General features: G+C 50.8%; 1 protein-coding gene across 50 annotated transcripts in view; it reads right to left on the bottom strand.

The window, feature by feature from the left end:
• Positions 1-14,815, bottom strand: part of LOC110497637 (gephyrin) — a 117,964-nt gene that overhangs the window by 50,004 nt on the left and 53,145 nt on the right. For all 50 annotated transcript variants that reach the window (XM_090210951.1, XM_036954628.2, XM_090210985.1 and 47 more), the window contains 2 exons: positions 5,405-5,483; positions 386-443 (listed from right to left, as the gene is read on the bottom strand). In XM_090210951.1, the coding sequence (XP_090067077.1) occupies positions 386-443; positions 5,405-5,483 (137 nt within the window). The remainder of the gene's footprint in view (positions 1-385; positions 444-5,404; positions 5,484-14,815) is intronic.

The following is a 14,815-nucleotide window of genomic DNA, read 5'->3' as shown; positions in this document are numbered from 1 at the left end:
ATCATACAGACAACAGAGGCGGGTGAATCTCAATGGTCTTTCCTTGATTCCTCATGTCCTCTTTCTCAAAACGCATTGGAGAAGATCAGACCTCTGTCTTTTGAAAAGGAGGCAAGGAGAGAGAGGATGCGAGGCATCATTGAAAGACAATTGAGATGCACCCATTGTGTGGAACAACTGTTTCCAAGATAGGTGTTTCAAACCACAACAGTTGTTTCATGTAGTGAGAGAGAATACATGTGAGAATACAAAATGGTGTCACCTTTGAACTACAGCCTGAGGTGGGCTCTAGTGGGCAGCATGAAGCATGCAGTTAAAGTGGGGAGAGAGAGAGAGAGGGAGGGTTGTAAGAGAGAGATAAATAAAGGAGGGAGGAGATCTTCACCTTAATCTCGTCGATCTCATCTGGGACTATTTTGTAGGAAGATATGATGCCTCCGAGCCTGTGGATGAAAAGCACAAAACAACAACATAGTTAGTTCATATTCAGACTTCACGAACTCACTAGAGACAGAAAGCGAGGGGAAGGGGGTAGAGAAAAAGGCAAACACAAAACAGGGAGTGAAGATATATGTAGCAAAAGTAAGTGGGCGAGAGCAAGATGAAAAAGAGTTACCCTGAACAAATCCGTACTCTTAAGTTCTGAGCTTGCGAGTGATCTGTGTGTGCAGGTAAAATACAACTGAGTCTCCAGAAACAGAGGCTTAAAGATAAGTCAGTGTTCGCTCTTTTTAAAAGAGTGATTGTGTTTCTCTGAGCTGAGGGGAGAGAATGCCATGAGACCATTAGTTCAAGTCAAATCGTGTCCACTGGCGCCTACCAGTGGCGCATTTATTTACCACACCTGGGAAAGAACTACACAGTCGTGTTCTCCTCACTAGTAATCTCCAACAAAAAATATGTTCTTTTAAAACCATGAAAATCAAAAAAAGAAGAAAAAAAAAAGAAAAAGTGAGTCACAACAGATTCAAACAAACTAAATTGAGACATACAAATATGAGAACATGTTAAACAAGCAGGTTTTCATTCATCCAGGAAACCACTTGTGTTGTGTGTGTGGATTGTGTGTTTGGGGTGAGGTACTCGCACATGCGCACGCACACACACACACACACACCCCCATCCACACTTGGAATGACACTTTTAGCAGTAGCAATGTGGTTTTAAAAGGGAAGGTTCTGTCATCTCATCTGTTTGTCTTTAACAGCAGGGCTTCTAGTCGAGATGCCCACCTGATCTGATTGATTTTAGGGGCTGGGTGAATGCTGCCCGAAACTCCTGATTATTCTAGGCTTGAAGAATGAAAGGACAAGAAACTAACGAGATAGAGAAGGAGAAGGCAATTAGGAATAACTGGAGAGCAGTAATGACAGAAGGGGGAAGAGGGGGAGAAAGAGGGAGGGAGGATAGAGAGATTGGTGTGTTTGTTGTGTTTTTGCACAAGGTTGAGCGATTTCTGTGTGTGTGTGTGTGTGTGTATATTCTACCCCCTGCCCTTGTCTACAGCTGCTGCGTCCCAGCTGTGCAGATCTGCTCTGTTCTAGGACAGCTCCATTAATAAGCTCAATCTGCTACTCCCTTTCTCTCTCTCTCTCTCCCCCTTTGTCCCTGTATCAATTTAATTCAATTAAAAAGAGCTTTATTGGCATGGAAAACATATGTTTACATTGCCAAAGCAAGTGGAATAGATCTCTCTGCCTCCCTCTTTCCTCATTCTCCCTCCACCTCGTCTCCCTAACTACTCGGTCAGGCCAGCTAAAAGCTACACTTGAACAAATCTCACAAATGTGCAGACGTACACATACATCAACTAACCTCTCTCTCCCCCCATTGCGCTCTACTTGTCCCTCTCCATCCATCTCGCTCTCCCTCCCTCCTTCGTGATGGGTCCTAACCCATCAGTGTCCGGAGCAGAGCCAGGTATCTAGCTCCATGTCATTGGTGTGAAGGAGAGGCAAGTGTCATCGGTGTCAGTGTGATTTATCGCCTCTCTATTCTTATCGGCTATCATTAGTAACATTGACACGTCTGTCTGTCTGTCTGCCTTCCTCTTTCCCCGTCTGTCTGTCTGTATAATTGCAGCAGCCACCTGAGGTGACAGCACTGCTCCTAGGGGCCATTATACAAAATGACGTCACTAAACGACTAGCGTCACATTGATTCGGACACCTTCAAACGTCTCAGACCTTTAATGATGTGAATGATATAGGAAGGCTGGAGAGCGGGATGAAGGGAGAAGCAGAAGGTCAGGGGCCACAGCCAGCATCACTTAAATGACCAGCGACACCTTCAAACGTCTCAGACCTTTACTGGAGGGACTGATGAGGTTAGCGGGAGAGAGGGATGGAGGTGGAGGGAGAGAGGGATTGAGGAAAGGAGGGGAGGAGTTTGGCAGGAAACAGGGAGCAAGTGAAACATGTTGAAGGGAGTGTTGTATCAGGAACATCCCCAGCTACACTACATGATCAAAAGTATGTGGACACCTGCTCTTCGAACATCTCATTCCAAAATCATGGGCATTAATATGGAGGTGGTCCCTCCTTTGCTGCTATAACAGCCTCCACTCTTCTGGGAAGATGTTGGAACATTACTGTAGGGACTTTCTTCCATACAGCCACAAGAAGTCGGGCGATTAGGCCTGGCTCGCAGTCGGCATTCCAATTCATCCCAAAGAAGTTTAACGGGGTTGAGGTCAGGTCTCTGTGCAGGCCAGTCAAGTTCTTCCACCCCGATCTCGACAAACCATTTCTGTATGGACCTCGCTTCGTACACGGGGGCATTGCCATGCTGAAACAAGAAAGGGCCTTCCCCAAACTGTTGCCACAAAGTTGGAAGCACAGAATAATCTAGAATGTAATTGTTTGCTGTAGCATTAAGATTTCCCTTCACTGGAACTAAGGGGCCTAGCCCAAACCATGAAAAACAGCCCAAGACCATTATTCCTCCTCCACCAAACTTTACAGTTGGCACTATGCATTCGGGCAAGTAGCATTCTCCTGGCATCCTCTGAATCCAGATTTGTCTGTCGGACTGCCAAATGGTGAAGTGTGATTCATTACTCCAGAATGGCGGTAAGCTTTTCACCACTACAGTCAACGCTTGGCATTGCGCATGGTGATCTTAGGCTTGTGTAGCTGCTCGGCCATGGAAACCCATTTCATGAAGCTCCTGACTAACAGTTCTTGTGCTGACGTTTCTTCCAGAGGCAGTTTGGAAATCGGTAGTGAGTGTTGCAAACGAAGACAGACGATTTTAACACGCTACATACTTCAGCGGTCCAGTTCTGTGAGCTTGTGTGGCCTACTGGCAGCTTCATTAAATAGTACCCGCAAAACACCAGTCTCAACGTCAACAGTGAAGAGGCGACTCCGGGATGCTGGCCTTCTAGGCAGAGTTGCAAAGAAAAAAACATCTCAGACTGGCCATTAAAAAGAAAAGAATAAGATGGGCAAAATAACACAGACACTAATGTACTTGTCCTCTTGCTCAGTTGTGCACCGGGGCCTCACACTCCTCTTATATTCTAGTTAGAGCCAGTTTGCACTGTTGTGAAGGGAGTAGTACACAGCGTTGTATGAGATCTTCAGTTTCTTGGCAATTTCTCACATGGAATAACCTTCATTTCTCAGAACAAGAATAGTTTTACTGCTTCTTCAATCAGGACAACAGTTTTCAGCTGTGCTAACATAACTGCAAAGGGATTTTCTAATGATCAATTAGCCTTTTGAAATGATAAACTTGAATTAGCTAACACAATGTTGGAACACAGGAGTGATGGTTGCATCTCTACATAGGCGAACATATTACATACATTTTTTTTTTTTTTTAGGAAAAAGCCGTTTCCAGCTATAATAGTAATTTACAACACAAACAATGTCTACACTGTAATTATGCTCAATTTGATGTTATTTTAATGGACAAAACATTTGTTTTCTTTCAAAAACAAGGACATTTCTAAGTAACCCCAAACTTTTGAAAGGTAGTGTACTTTTGTATATATAGTGTAAAAACTCCCACACCCTCCCCATACATCCGCTCTTTCTCTCTCCCCCTCTGTCAGGCTGTCCATCCCTGCCAACAGTCATTAGCCACTCAGAGCATCCTGTCCCTTGATCACCAAGCCGTCACACACAGTCACTCACCGTCACCCCTGCCGGGGGCCACGCTGTGTGTGTGTGTGAGAACCCTGGCTGTGGTTCAGAGGGCAGAACGCTTCTGGACATGGCTCTTCACTGACCTTTGTTTCCGTTCTCTGCCCGTTCTGAGCTTTGAGGTAAATGGACAATTATCTTTGACAGCCTCAGAATGTATGTGTACGGTGAGCTTGTGTCTGTCCGTGTGTGTTTGCACATAGCCCAGCATTTAGGAGTGTTGGGCCAGTAACTGAAAGCTTTCTGGTTAGAATCCCCGAACCAACTTGGTAACATCTGCCGATGTGCCCTTGACCAAGGCACTCAACCCTAATTGCTCCTGTAAGTCGTGCTGGATAAGAACGTTTGCGAAATTACTAAAATGTAAAATGTAGTAGTCAGGCGTTAATAGTGGCCAGAGCCTAGCGTACAGCCCAAGCCCAGCTGGTGTTGGCATTAACCAGCATTTAACAGTCTCACGGTTAGAGGTTAGCTAGCAGCGCAACATTTCAGTCTAGACATGAAACAGCGGTTAGCTGGCCCAAGGTTGGTGGCTAGCTAGCAGCGCTACATTTCAGTCTAGGCATTAAACAGCGGTTAGCTGGCCCAAGGTTGGCGGCTAGCTAGCAGCGCTACATTACAGTCTCGGCATGAGAGAGAGGTGTCATGGAGTCATCTATCACAAACATCTGCTGGTGCCTCAACACTCTGCAACACACCACACACACACACTGGTGTCTCAACGCTCCGCAACACGCTTCTGCCGCTGTGAAATATCAAGTGTGGCACCAACATAATTGGACTGAGATTAATCAATTATTTAAATGGCACGCTACACGCTGGTGCCTGACCCCTGACTCAGAGCATAGAGGGAAGGAGGGAGGGAGGCAGAGATGGATGGAAGGATGGAGGGAGGGAGAGAGATGGATGGATGGATGAAGAGAGAACTCGAGGGAGAGACGGGGAGAGAAAGAGGGAGAGGAGGCTCTGTCCTTGGTGAAAGTGGCTTGTCAGGAGGGTGCTACGTGAGAAACAATCTAAGCTAAGAGGAGAGCTGAGAAGTCTGCAGAGCAGGATGGTGCAGTGGTGGAGGAGAGAGGCCAGCAGGTTCACGCACACACACACTACTCGAACAGGACCTGGATGACTGGTATGTGTGTGCTCGTCTAAAAGGGTGTGTGTGTGTGTGTGTGTGTGTGTGTGTGTGTGTGTGTGTGTGTGTGTGTGTGTGTGTGTGTGTGTGTGTGTGTGTGTGTGTGTGTGTGTGTACTCACAGTGACGGGTCGTGGACCAGATCTTTGAGGTTTACTCCACTGCGGTCCTCAGCCAGATTCCTGAAGCAGCTGTCACTCACTGTTGATAGAGAGTGGGAGGGAGAGAGATAGTGAGAGGGAAAGAGAGAGAGGGCAGAGAGATGTAGGGAGATTAGAAAGAGAGGAGAAAGAAACCATTAGTTCAGGCCTAGGTAAGTACTACAACAGTACAACAAACACACAGTAACACACATCCATCATATTCAGGTTCAGACTAAGCGTGGACATGTCCACATTGTTGCGACATCTCCATCAACACTCTTCACTCACGGGACCGAGAGAGAGAAGAGAAGTGAGAGAAAGAGGCATGGAGGAAGATTTGAAGATGAGAAGGATGACAGGATGAGCTAAATATAGAGTGCAGACGTGGAGAGAAAAAGACAAGAAAGAGCGAGACAGAAAGAGAGACTGGCTGTAGGGTGTGGCGGTGGCAGTGTGGTGGTGGCAGTGTGGCGGCGGCAGTGTGGCGGCGGCAGTGTGGCGGCGGCAGTGTGGCGGCGGCAGTGTGGCGGCGGCAGTGTGGCGGCGGCAGTGTGGTGGCGGCAGTGGCAGTGCGGTGGTGGTGGTAGTGCTGGTGGCGGCAGTGTGGTAGTACTGGTGGCGGCAGTGTGGTGGCGGCAGTGACAGTGTGGTGGTGGTGGTAGTGCTGGTGGCGGCAGTGACAGTGTGGTGGTGGTGGTGGTAGTGCTGGTGGCGGCAGTGTGGTGGCGGCAGTGGTAGTGCTGGTGGTACTGGTGGCGGCAGTGTGGTGGCGGCAGTATGGTGGCGGCAGTGACAGTGTGGTGGTAGTGCTGGTGGCGGCAGTGTGGTGGCGGCAGTGACAGTGTGGCGGAGGTGGTAGTGCTGGTGGCGGCAGTGTGGTAGTACTGGTGGCGGCAGTGTGGTGGCGGCAGTGGCAGTGTGGTGGTGGTAGTGCTGGTGGCAGCAGTGTGGTAGTGCTGGTGGCGGCAGTGTGGTAGTGCTGGTGGCAGTGTGGTGGTGGTGGTAGGGCTGGTGGCGGCAGTATGGTAGTGCTGGTGGCGGCAGTGTGGTGGCGGTAGTGGCAGTGTGGTGGTGGTAGTGCTGGTGGCGGCAGTGTGGTAGTGCTGGTGGCGGCAGTGTGGTGGCGGCAGTGACAGTGTGGTGGTGGTGGTAGTGCTGGTGGCGGCAGTGTGGTGGCGGCAGTGGCAGTGTGGTGGTGGTAGTGCTGGTGGCGGCAGTGTGGTAGTGCTGGTGGCGGCAGTGTGGTGGCGGCAGTGGCAGTGTGGTGGTGGTAGTGCTGGTGGCGGCAGTGTGGTAGTGCTGGTGGTGGTAGTGCTGGTGGCGGCAGTGTGGTAGTACTGGTGGCGGCAGTGTGGTGGCGGCAGTGTGGTGGCGGCAGTGTGGTGGCGGCAGTGTGGTGGCGGCAGTGACAGTGTGGTGGTGGTGGTAGTGCTGGTGGCGGCAGTGTGGTAGTACTGGTGGCGGCAGTGTGGCGGCGGCAGTGTGGTAGTGGTGGTGGCAATGTGGCGGCGGTGGTGGCAGTGTGGTTGTGGTGGCGGCAGTGTAGAGACGGTGGTGGCAGTGTGGCAGCGGCAGTGCGGCGGCAGTGCGGCGGCGGCAGTGGTGGCGGAGGTGGTGGCGGCGGTGACATTGTGGCGGCGGCGGCAGTGTGGTGGCGTCGGTGGCAGTAGTGTGGTAGTGGCGGCGGTAGTGCTGGTGGCGGCAGTGTGGTAGTGGCTGCAGCAGTGTGGTAGTGGTGGTGGTGGCGGCAGTGTGGTAGTGGCTGCGGCAGTGTGGTAGTGGTGGTGGCGGCGGCAGTGTGGTGGAAGCGGCAGTGGTAGTGGAGGCAGTGATGGTAGTGGTAGCGGAGGCAGTGATATTAGGGGCGGCGGCGGCAGTGGTATTAGGGGTGGCGGCGGCAGTGGTAGTAGGGGTGGCGGAGGCAGTGGTAGTAGGGGTGGCGGAGGCAGTGGTAGTAGTGGCGGCGGAGGCAGTGGTAGTAGGGGCGGCAGTGGTAGTAGGGGCGGCGGCAGTGTTGGGGCGTCGGCGGTGGCAGTGTGGTGGCGGCGGTGGCAGTGTGGTTGTTGGGGCAGTGTGGTGGCGGCAGTGTGGTGGCGGCAGTGTGGCGGCGGCGGTGGTGGCAGTGTGGTAGTGGTGGCGGCAGTGTGGCGGCGGCGGTGGTGGCAGTGTGGTAGTGGTGGCGGCAGTGTGGTAGTGGCGGCGGCAGTGGTGGCGGCAGTGTGGTAGTGGTGGTGGCGGCGGCAGTGTGGTGGCGGCGGCAGTGTGGTAGTGGTGGTGGCGGCGGCAGTGTGGTGGTGGCGGCGGCAGTGTGGTGGTGGCGGCGGCAGTGTGGTGGTGGCGGCGGCGGCAGTGTGGTGGAAGCGGTAGTGGTGGCGGCGGCAGTGGTGGTAGTGGTGGCGGAGGCAGTGGTAGTAGTGGAAGCGGAGGCAGTGGTATTAGGGGCGGCGGCGGCAGTGGTAGTAGGGGTGGCGGAGGCAGTGGTAGTAGTGGCAGTGGCGGCAGTGGTAGTAGGGGCGGCGGCGGCAGTGGTAGTAGGGGCGGCGGCGGCAGTGGTGGGGCGGCGGCGGCAGTGGTAGTAGGGGCGGCGGCGGCAGTGGTAGTAGGGGTGGCGGAGGCAGTGGTAGTAGTGGCAGCGGCGGCAGTGGTAGTAGGGGCGGCGGCGGCAGTGGTAGTAGGGGCGGCGGCAGTGTTGGGGCGGCGGCGGCAGTGGTAGTAGGGGCGGCGGCAGTGTTGGGGCGGCGGCAGTGGTAGTAGGGGCGGCGGCAGTGTTGGGGCGGCGGCGGCAGTGGTAGTAGGGGCGGCGGCAGTGGTAGTAGGGGCGGCGGCAGTGTTGGGGCGGCGGCGGCGGCGGCAGTGGTAGTAAGGGCGGCGGCAGTGTTGGGGCGGTGGCGGCGGCAGTGGTAGTAGGGGCGGCGGCAGTGTTGGGGCGGCGGCGGCAGTGGTAGTAGGGGCGGTGGCAGTGTTGGGGCGGCGGCAGTGTTGGGGCGGTGGCGGCGGCAGTGGTAGTAGGGGCGGCGGCAGTGTTGGGGCGGCGGTGGCAGTGGTAGTAGGGGCGGCGGCAGTGTTGGGGCGGCGGCGGCAGTGGTAGTAGGGGCAGCGGCAGTGGTAGTAGGGGCGGCGGCAGTGTTGGGGCGGCGGCGGCAGTTTTGGGGCGGCTCCATGGCTGTGTGGTCCATATTAAAAGGATCTAACTGACCTATAGCCTATTAAATACATTATAAAGCAGTGACATTTCAACCAGCAACACTGACTGGGCTCTAATCATAGTCTACTGCGCTCTACTCTGCTCCACATCAGGGAAAGAGAGAGACGAAGGGGTAGAGTGAGAAAGAGAGAGTAGGGAAGGAGAGAGAGAGAGTAGGGAATAAGAGAGGGAGAGGCAGAGGGAGTGTTGAAACACTTGCTTCATAATTGCAGCATTCCCCTAACCCCCTTACTCCCATCTTATAGCCAAACCTCATGTCTTCGCTCTCTCTCTGCGCTCTCCCTCTTCCCCCCCCCCACTCTCTCCTTCACTCGCTCTTCCCTCTCTCCCCTGCTAACCCTTGATCTATAAATAGGCCGATTCCCTGCAGGAGACAGCAGGAGTGATCGCTACATAGGAGAGGAGAGGAGAGGAGAGGAGAGGAGAGGAGAGGAGAGGAGAGGAGAGGAGAGGAGAGGAGAGGAGAGGAGAGGAGAGGAGAGGAGAAGAGAGGAGAGGAGAAGAGAGAGAGAGAGAGAGAGAGATGAGAAAGATGGGGAAAGAGTGAACGCGAGAGAGAATCTGACTGCAGTTGGAACAGGCATGAAAGGAATATTTTTTTAAATGTGGAATTCAATCTGAATATGGAATTTTGAGTGGAGGGTGTAGAGACAGACAGAGACAGAGCGAGAAACAGAGCGAGAGACAGAGCGAGAGACAGAGCGAGAGAAGGGTAGAGAGGGGGATACCATGGAGGGTGTAGAGACAGAGGGAGAGAGAGTGGAGGGTAGAGAGGGGGATACCATGGAGGGTGTAGAGACAGAGAGAGAGAGAGAGAGGAGGGTAGAGAGAGGGGGATACCATGGAGGGTGTAGAGACGAGTGCTGCTCCAGAGACAGTTCTTCCTGGTCGGGCAACTTGGTCAGGAAAAACTCTTAACCATCTCCTTCCCTCTCCTCCACCCCTCTCCGTCCTTTCTCTCTGAGCTCTAACTGAGGTCCACGTGGTTCAAAATGTTTGTTTGCAGACGGGAGGGTAGATTAGCCAATATTGAGTAGAGTAGGGTAGAATAGTCAGAGCAGACAGACCAGTAGCAGAGTGAGAGGGTAGGGAGATTCCCTCTCTTCTCCTATCATGTATCGCTCTCTCTGGTGAGAGGCCCCTGTGCCACAGCCCCAGGCAACAGAGAGCGAGTGAGCGAGAGAGGGAGGACACGACTGTGCTGTAGTGACTAGGCTAGTAATGATAGAGTGAGTGAGTGAGTGAGTGAGTGAGTGAGTGAGTGAGTGAGTGAGTGAGTGAGTGAGTGAGTGAGTCAAGCGATGTACAAGGTCAAAGGACTAATTCCAGGGATATTCAAACTGGGGTCCACAGGAGGTACTGCAAGGGGTCGGTGAAAATAAAATATGTTTTTATTAATATCGCTAGTGATAACAGAATAAACTCATTTTGAATTACATACCTACCCAGTTTGCCAGAGCAGGGGTCCCTGGGCAAGAAACGTTTGAATATCCCCGTCCAATTCTATTCCTTCAATAACACTTTCCCTTTCTGTCTCTCACCTCAATTAAAGTGCTCTCTCTTACCGTCTCGCCTTTCGCACCAAACAGTGCAAGGCCACACACACACAACAACCCATGGAAGGGAGACAGAAAGAGAGGAAAGAGAAGGATAAGAACAGAACAAGGCAAAATAGGGCAACGTGTGAAAAAGAAAGGAAGAGACAGGGAGCAAGAAAACGGGAGGGAGAGAGACGGAAGTACGTGCGTGTGTGTGGTCAGCTCCTCGTAGGGCTGACGTACGGATCAGAGACAGGAACACACTGATCCCCAGGCTCATGGTCAACAGCGGTAGACCGCCGTGCCGTCTGTGTGTGTGTGTGTGTGTGTGTATTACATACACGTGGGAAGTGAGTGAAGTGAGCTAACGAGGGAATGAAAGAGAGGAGAGAGAGAAAACGAGCGAGAAAGGGAGACACAGAGCGAAAGAGAAGGTCCCTAATCTGAGCTCTATTTCAAAGCATCTCCCTGTACAACGGTAACGTTTCTCAGATAACCATTTAACAAAGCAGAGGCAGAGAGAGGAGAATAAGCTATTTATACAGTGCATTGGGAATGTATTAAAGACCCCTTCCCATTTTCCACATTGTGTTACGTTACAGAATTACTCTCAAATGGATCTCAATCTACACACAATATCCCATAATGACAAAACACAGTTTTTTTTAGTAGTGTTGCACCAATATGACATTATTTTACGTACCAAAAAACCTGATACCGAGATGCGATACTTAAAATGTAAGCGTCCTTTTAAGCATTCTAGTACAGTTAAATAGTTAAACACACACACAGCGGTCTAAGGCACTGCATCTCAGAGCAAGAGGCATCACTACAGTCGCTGGTTCGAATCCAGACTGTATCACATCCGGCTGCGATTGGGAGTCCCATAGGGCGGCGCAGTATTGGCCCAGCGGCGTCCGGGTTTGGCCGGGGTAGGCAGTCATTGTGAATAATAATTTGTTCTTAACCGACTTGCCTAGTTACACACACACACACACAATGTTGTTGGCATTTACGTATGTCCCCATTACCAGTAAAACATAATCAAATCCTATTTCTTTCACATACTTGCTGTGCTGTTTCGTTGTTCATTCGGTCAGTCATTTCATTCTCAATCAGGATTTCATCATAAACGTCAAGCAGTGAAGTTTCAGCTGTCTGTCCGTGGTCTCTCGTTCTCGGTGCGCACTGTCACTGTGTCCGTTTCCATCTTGTCCAGCTGTGTATGTAATATTTCATGTAAACCCTGTGTCTTATCTGCATCGAAGTAGCGGTCCTTGTCCATAGCATCGAGCATAGTGGCGACACAGTAAAGAGAGAATGCCACCGAATCGCTTGTTCACAACCTGTGTCTGCAGTTTTGTTGAGAAGGCCATTACAGAGGGTATCACGTCTGCTGCAAGCAGAGTTAATGAGCTTATTTCTCCAGTCAGTTGTTCGAATGGAGCTAGCTGACGTTAGCGTGTTCATGTTTCCAAGTGGCAGCAGCGGTATGACAACCAGCACATTTATGAGCATGAAATACAACTTTCCTCAGCACGAAATCCTTAAAGACCCACTGTGCTGTCAGACTCAGCATGCTCATGAGGCTGATATCGCTGGTTCAAATGTCAGTCGTGATGCTAATAGCAGTGACGCAAATACTGTGTATCTCCGGTAGGGTAACATCTGAAAATTTGCACACTCGGTAGTGTGTACCGGTTCTCAACCAGTCGGTGAAAGCCAACATCACCCACGACAGAGAACGGTTGATTATCAAGGGCCTTGAAAACCATTATCTTGTCGTTAATGGAGTTGTCTCACTGAAATGTTGTTACTTTTTCAAATGACTGCTCGACTTATTGACTGCTTGATCCACACAGCAGACATTGTGGGCTAGGTTAGGAATGCTGTGAGGCACGTGTAATTTTACGTGGCGTCATTACGTCACGTTATATAGGTATGCATGTCAGCTTTGACATCGGTTTTGCACCTTGGAGTTACACTAGACATCGGGACGATGTCGATGTTGGCATTTTTAGCAAATATTGTCCAATTCCGATATTTTCACCAATACATTGTGCATCCCTAGTTTAGAAATGTTTGCAAAATAAAACTAACAGAAATACCTTGTAGCGTCATACCCAAGAAGACTCCATCGCTGCCAAAGGTGCTTCAACAAAGTACTGAGTAAAGGGTCTGAATACTTGTGTAAATGTGATATCAGTTTATTTTTCATATATATTCTAACATTTCTAAAAAAAAAAAGTTTTTGCTTAGGTCGCATGGGGTATTGTGTGTAGATTGAGGAAAAAAACAAGTTACTCAATTTTAGAATAAGGCTGTAACGTAACAATGTGGAAAAAGTGAAGGGGTCTGAATACTTTCCGAATGCACTGTATCTGCAGTGCGAATGGAGGCAAGCAATATGAGAATTTGCCTGGTGTACTGTAAGTGTAGTTACTGGCCTGTGTTCAGTGTTCAGTGTTCAGTGGTCGCCTGGTCATAGCCAGGCACACAGCCCTAGTCCCTGCTCATATTAAACAGTGGTGTGTGTGGAGAGCAGCCCCACAGCCCCAGCCCCACCTCATAGTCCCAGCCCTAGCTGCAGCTCCAGCTGTAGAGGGAGAGAGAGATTGACTACTTTTGGTATATCCACTACCCTGCACTGCAGCTGTCCCCCCTCTCCCTCGCTCTCTGGAGTTGGTTGTGTGAGGAGGCTGAGAAGTTGCTGTCCCCTTTTTGTTCATTTCGTTCATATTTCATGATCCCCCCCCCCCCCCCTTACATGATTCATGATCCCCCCCCCCCCCCGATTGTGACAGTGGAGGATGTCCTTGCTGTGGGAGAAAATCTTTCAACTGCGTCGCGAATGAATAAAGCAGTGGTGATGTTACTGAAAGAGAAGCGCCTGGTCAACTGGCTGGTTGAGACAGTTGTTACTGTAAATTATGTATTTTTGTTTTGCAAATCGCGGCGCTTTTCTCCCCGGCTACGAGGGTTACTATATCCAACTATATCCAACGTGCTACCGTTCGTTGTCGATGGCAACCTGAGAGAGCTCGCACATTACGGGAAATTTGCCAGCTCAATGAGAGAGTTCATACTTGGATGTAAAAACAGGTTACTGTTCGTTTTTAGACTCGCCAACAAAAACTTTAGTCTGAAGTGTTTTGAACTTGGGGAGATTGGACATAAGCGGCAGACATGCACGCACAGGGATCCTCTGTCATGTCTGGCTCCAAATCTGAGAGCGGGCCGGGGGGTTTGGGGCAGTCCCGGCCTCCACCCCAAGTCCATACTCGACGCCAAACAGGTGACGTTAATGTAGCCGAGGTTGCCGTGGCAGGGAGCTCAGGGGCGGGCATGACAGTGACTGTAACCCCGGCAGTAGTTACCAAGGGCAGCGGCAACTACTGACTCCGAGGCTGATATGCCTGTCTCACAGAAAATGGAGAACGATGTGCCCACTGTATTTACAGACACGCAGGGTGACGGTGGGGAGGAGTTGGGTTCCGTGGAACTGCCTGATGAGGACGGAGGAAGAGACTGATACGCTGTCGGATATCCCCATCAATGTAGATGTAGCATCTCATGGTAGAGTCCCAGTTAGGTTCACTGTACATGTTACAGCAGGATAGTGATTTTCTGCAGGATTCATTTGGTAAGAAGATTGACATACAGGATTTTTTTAACCTAATGTAGAGAATTTTATCAGGACAGTCAATCACATCAGTGGGCTTGGATATAGTTAGAGGGGCCGTTGGTGTTAGAATGGCCATGTCACAGCAGTAAGAAAAAGATCCAACAGAAGGAAAGAAAGTGGTAGAAAAGAAAAACGATGACCCTGCATCAAAGGGTGATTTGACTCAGCTGTGGGAAAACTTACGTAAATGAGATATTTCTATATTTCATTTTCGATAAATTAGCAAAAAAATGTAAAAATATGTTTTCAATTTGTCATTATAGGGTGTGCAGTTCTCTACAGATATGTTCGATCTGGTTCAAGTCCAGGCTCTGGCTGGGCCACCCAAGGACATTCAGAGACTTGTCCCAAAGCCACTCTGGAGAAGGTTTTCATCAAGGTTCTCACTGTACTTTGCTCTGTTCATCTTACCCTCGATTCTGACTAGTCTCCCAGTCCCCGCCGCTGAAAATCATCCCCACAGCATGACGCTGCCACCACCATGCTTCACCGTAAAGATGGTGCAAGGTTTTCTCCAGACTTGGCATTCAGGCCAAAGAGTTCAATCTTGGTCCTTTAGGTGTCCTTTGACAAACTCCAAGCGGGCGGTCATGTGCATTTTACAGAGGAGTGGCTTCCGTAAGGCAACTCTACCATACAGGGCTGATTGGTGGAGTGCTGCAGAGATGGGAGAACCTTCCAGAAGGACAACCATCTCCACAGAGGAACTCTGGAGCTCCGCCAGAGTGACAATCGGGTTCTTGGTTACCTCTCCCTGACCAAGGCCCTTCTCCCACCCGATTGCTCAGTTTGGCTGGGCGGACAGGTCTAGGAAGTCTTGGTATTTCCATACTTCTTCCATTTAAGAATGATGGAGGCCACTGTGGTCTTGGGGACCTTCAATGCTGCAGAAAGCTTTTGGTACCCTTCCCCAGATCTGTGCATCGACAAAATCCTGTCTTGGAGCTCTACGGACAATTTCT

This window comes from Oncorhynchus mykiss, chromosome 19 (genome assembly GCF_057628025.1).
Source record: "Oncorhynchus mykiss isolate SJ-2025 chromosome 19, ASM5762802v1, whole genome shotgun sequence".
NCBI lineage: Eukaryota > Metazoa > Chordata > Actinopteri > Salmoniformes > Salmonidae > Oncorhynchus > Oncorhynchus mykiss.
This window is presented reverse-complemented; position numbering and strand designations above follow the sequence as displayed.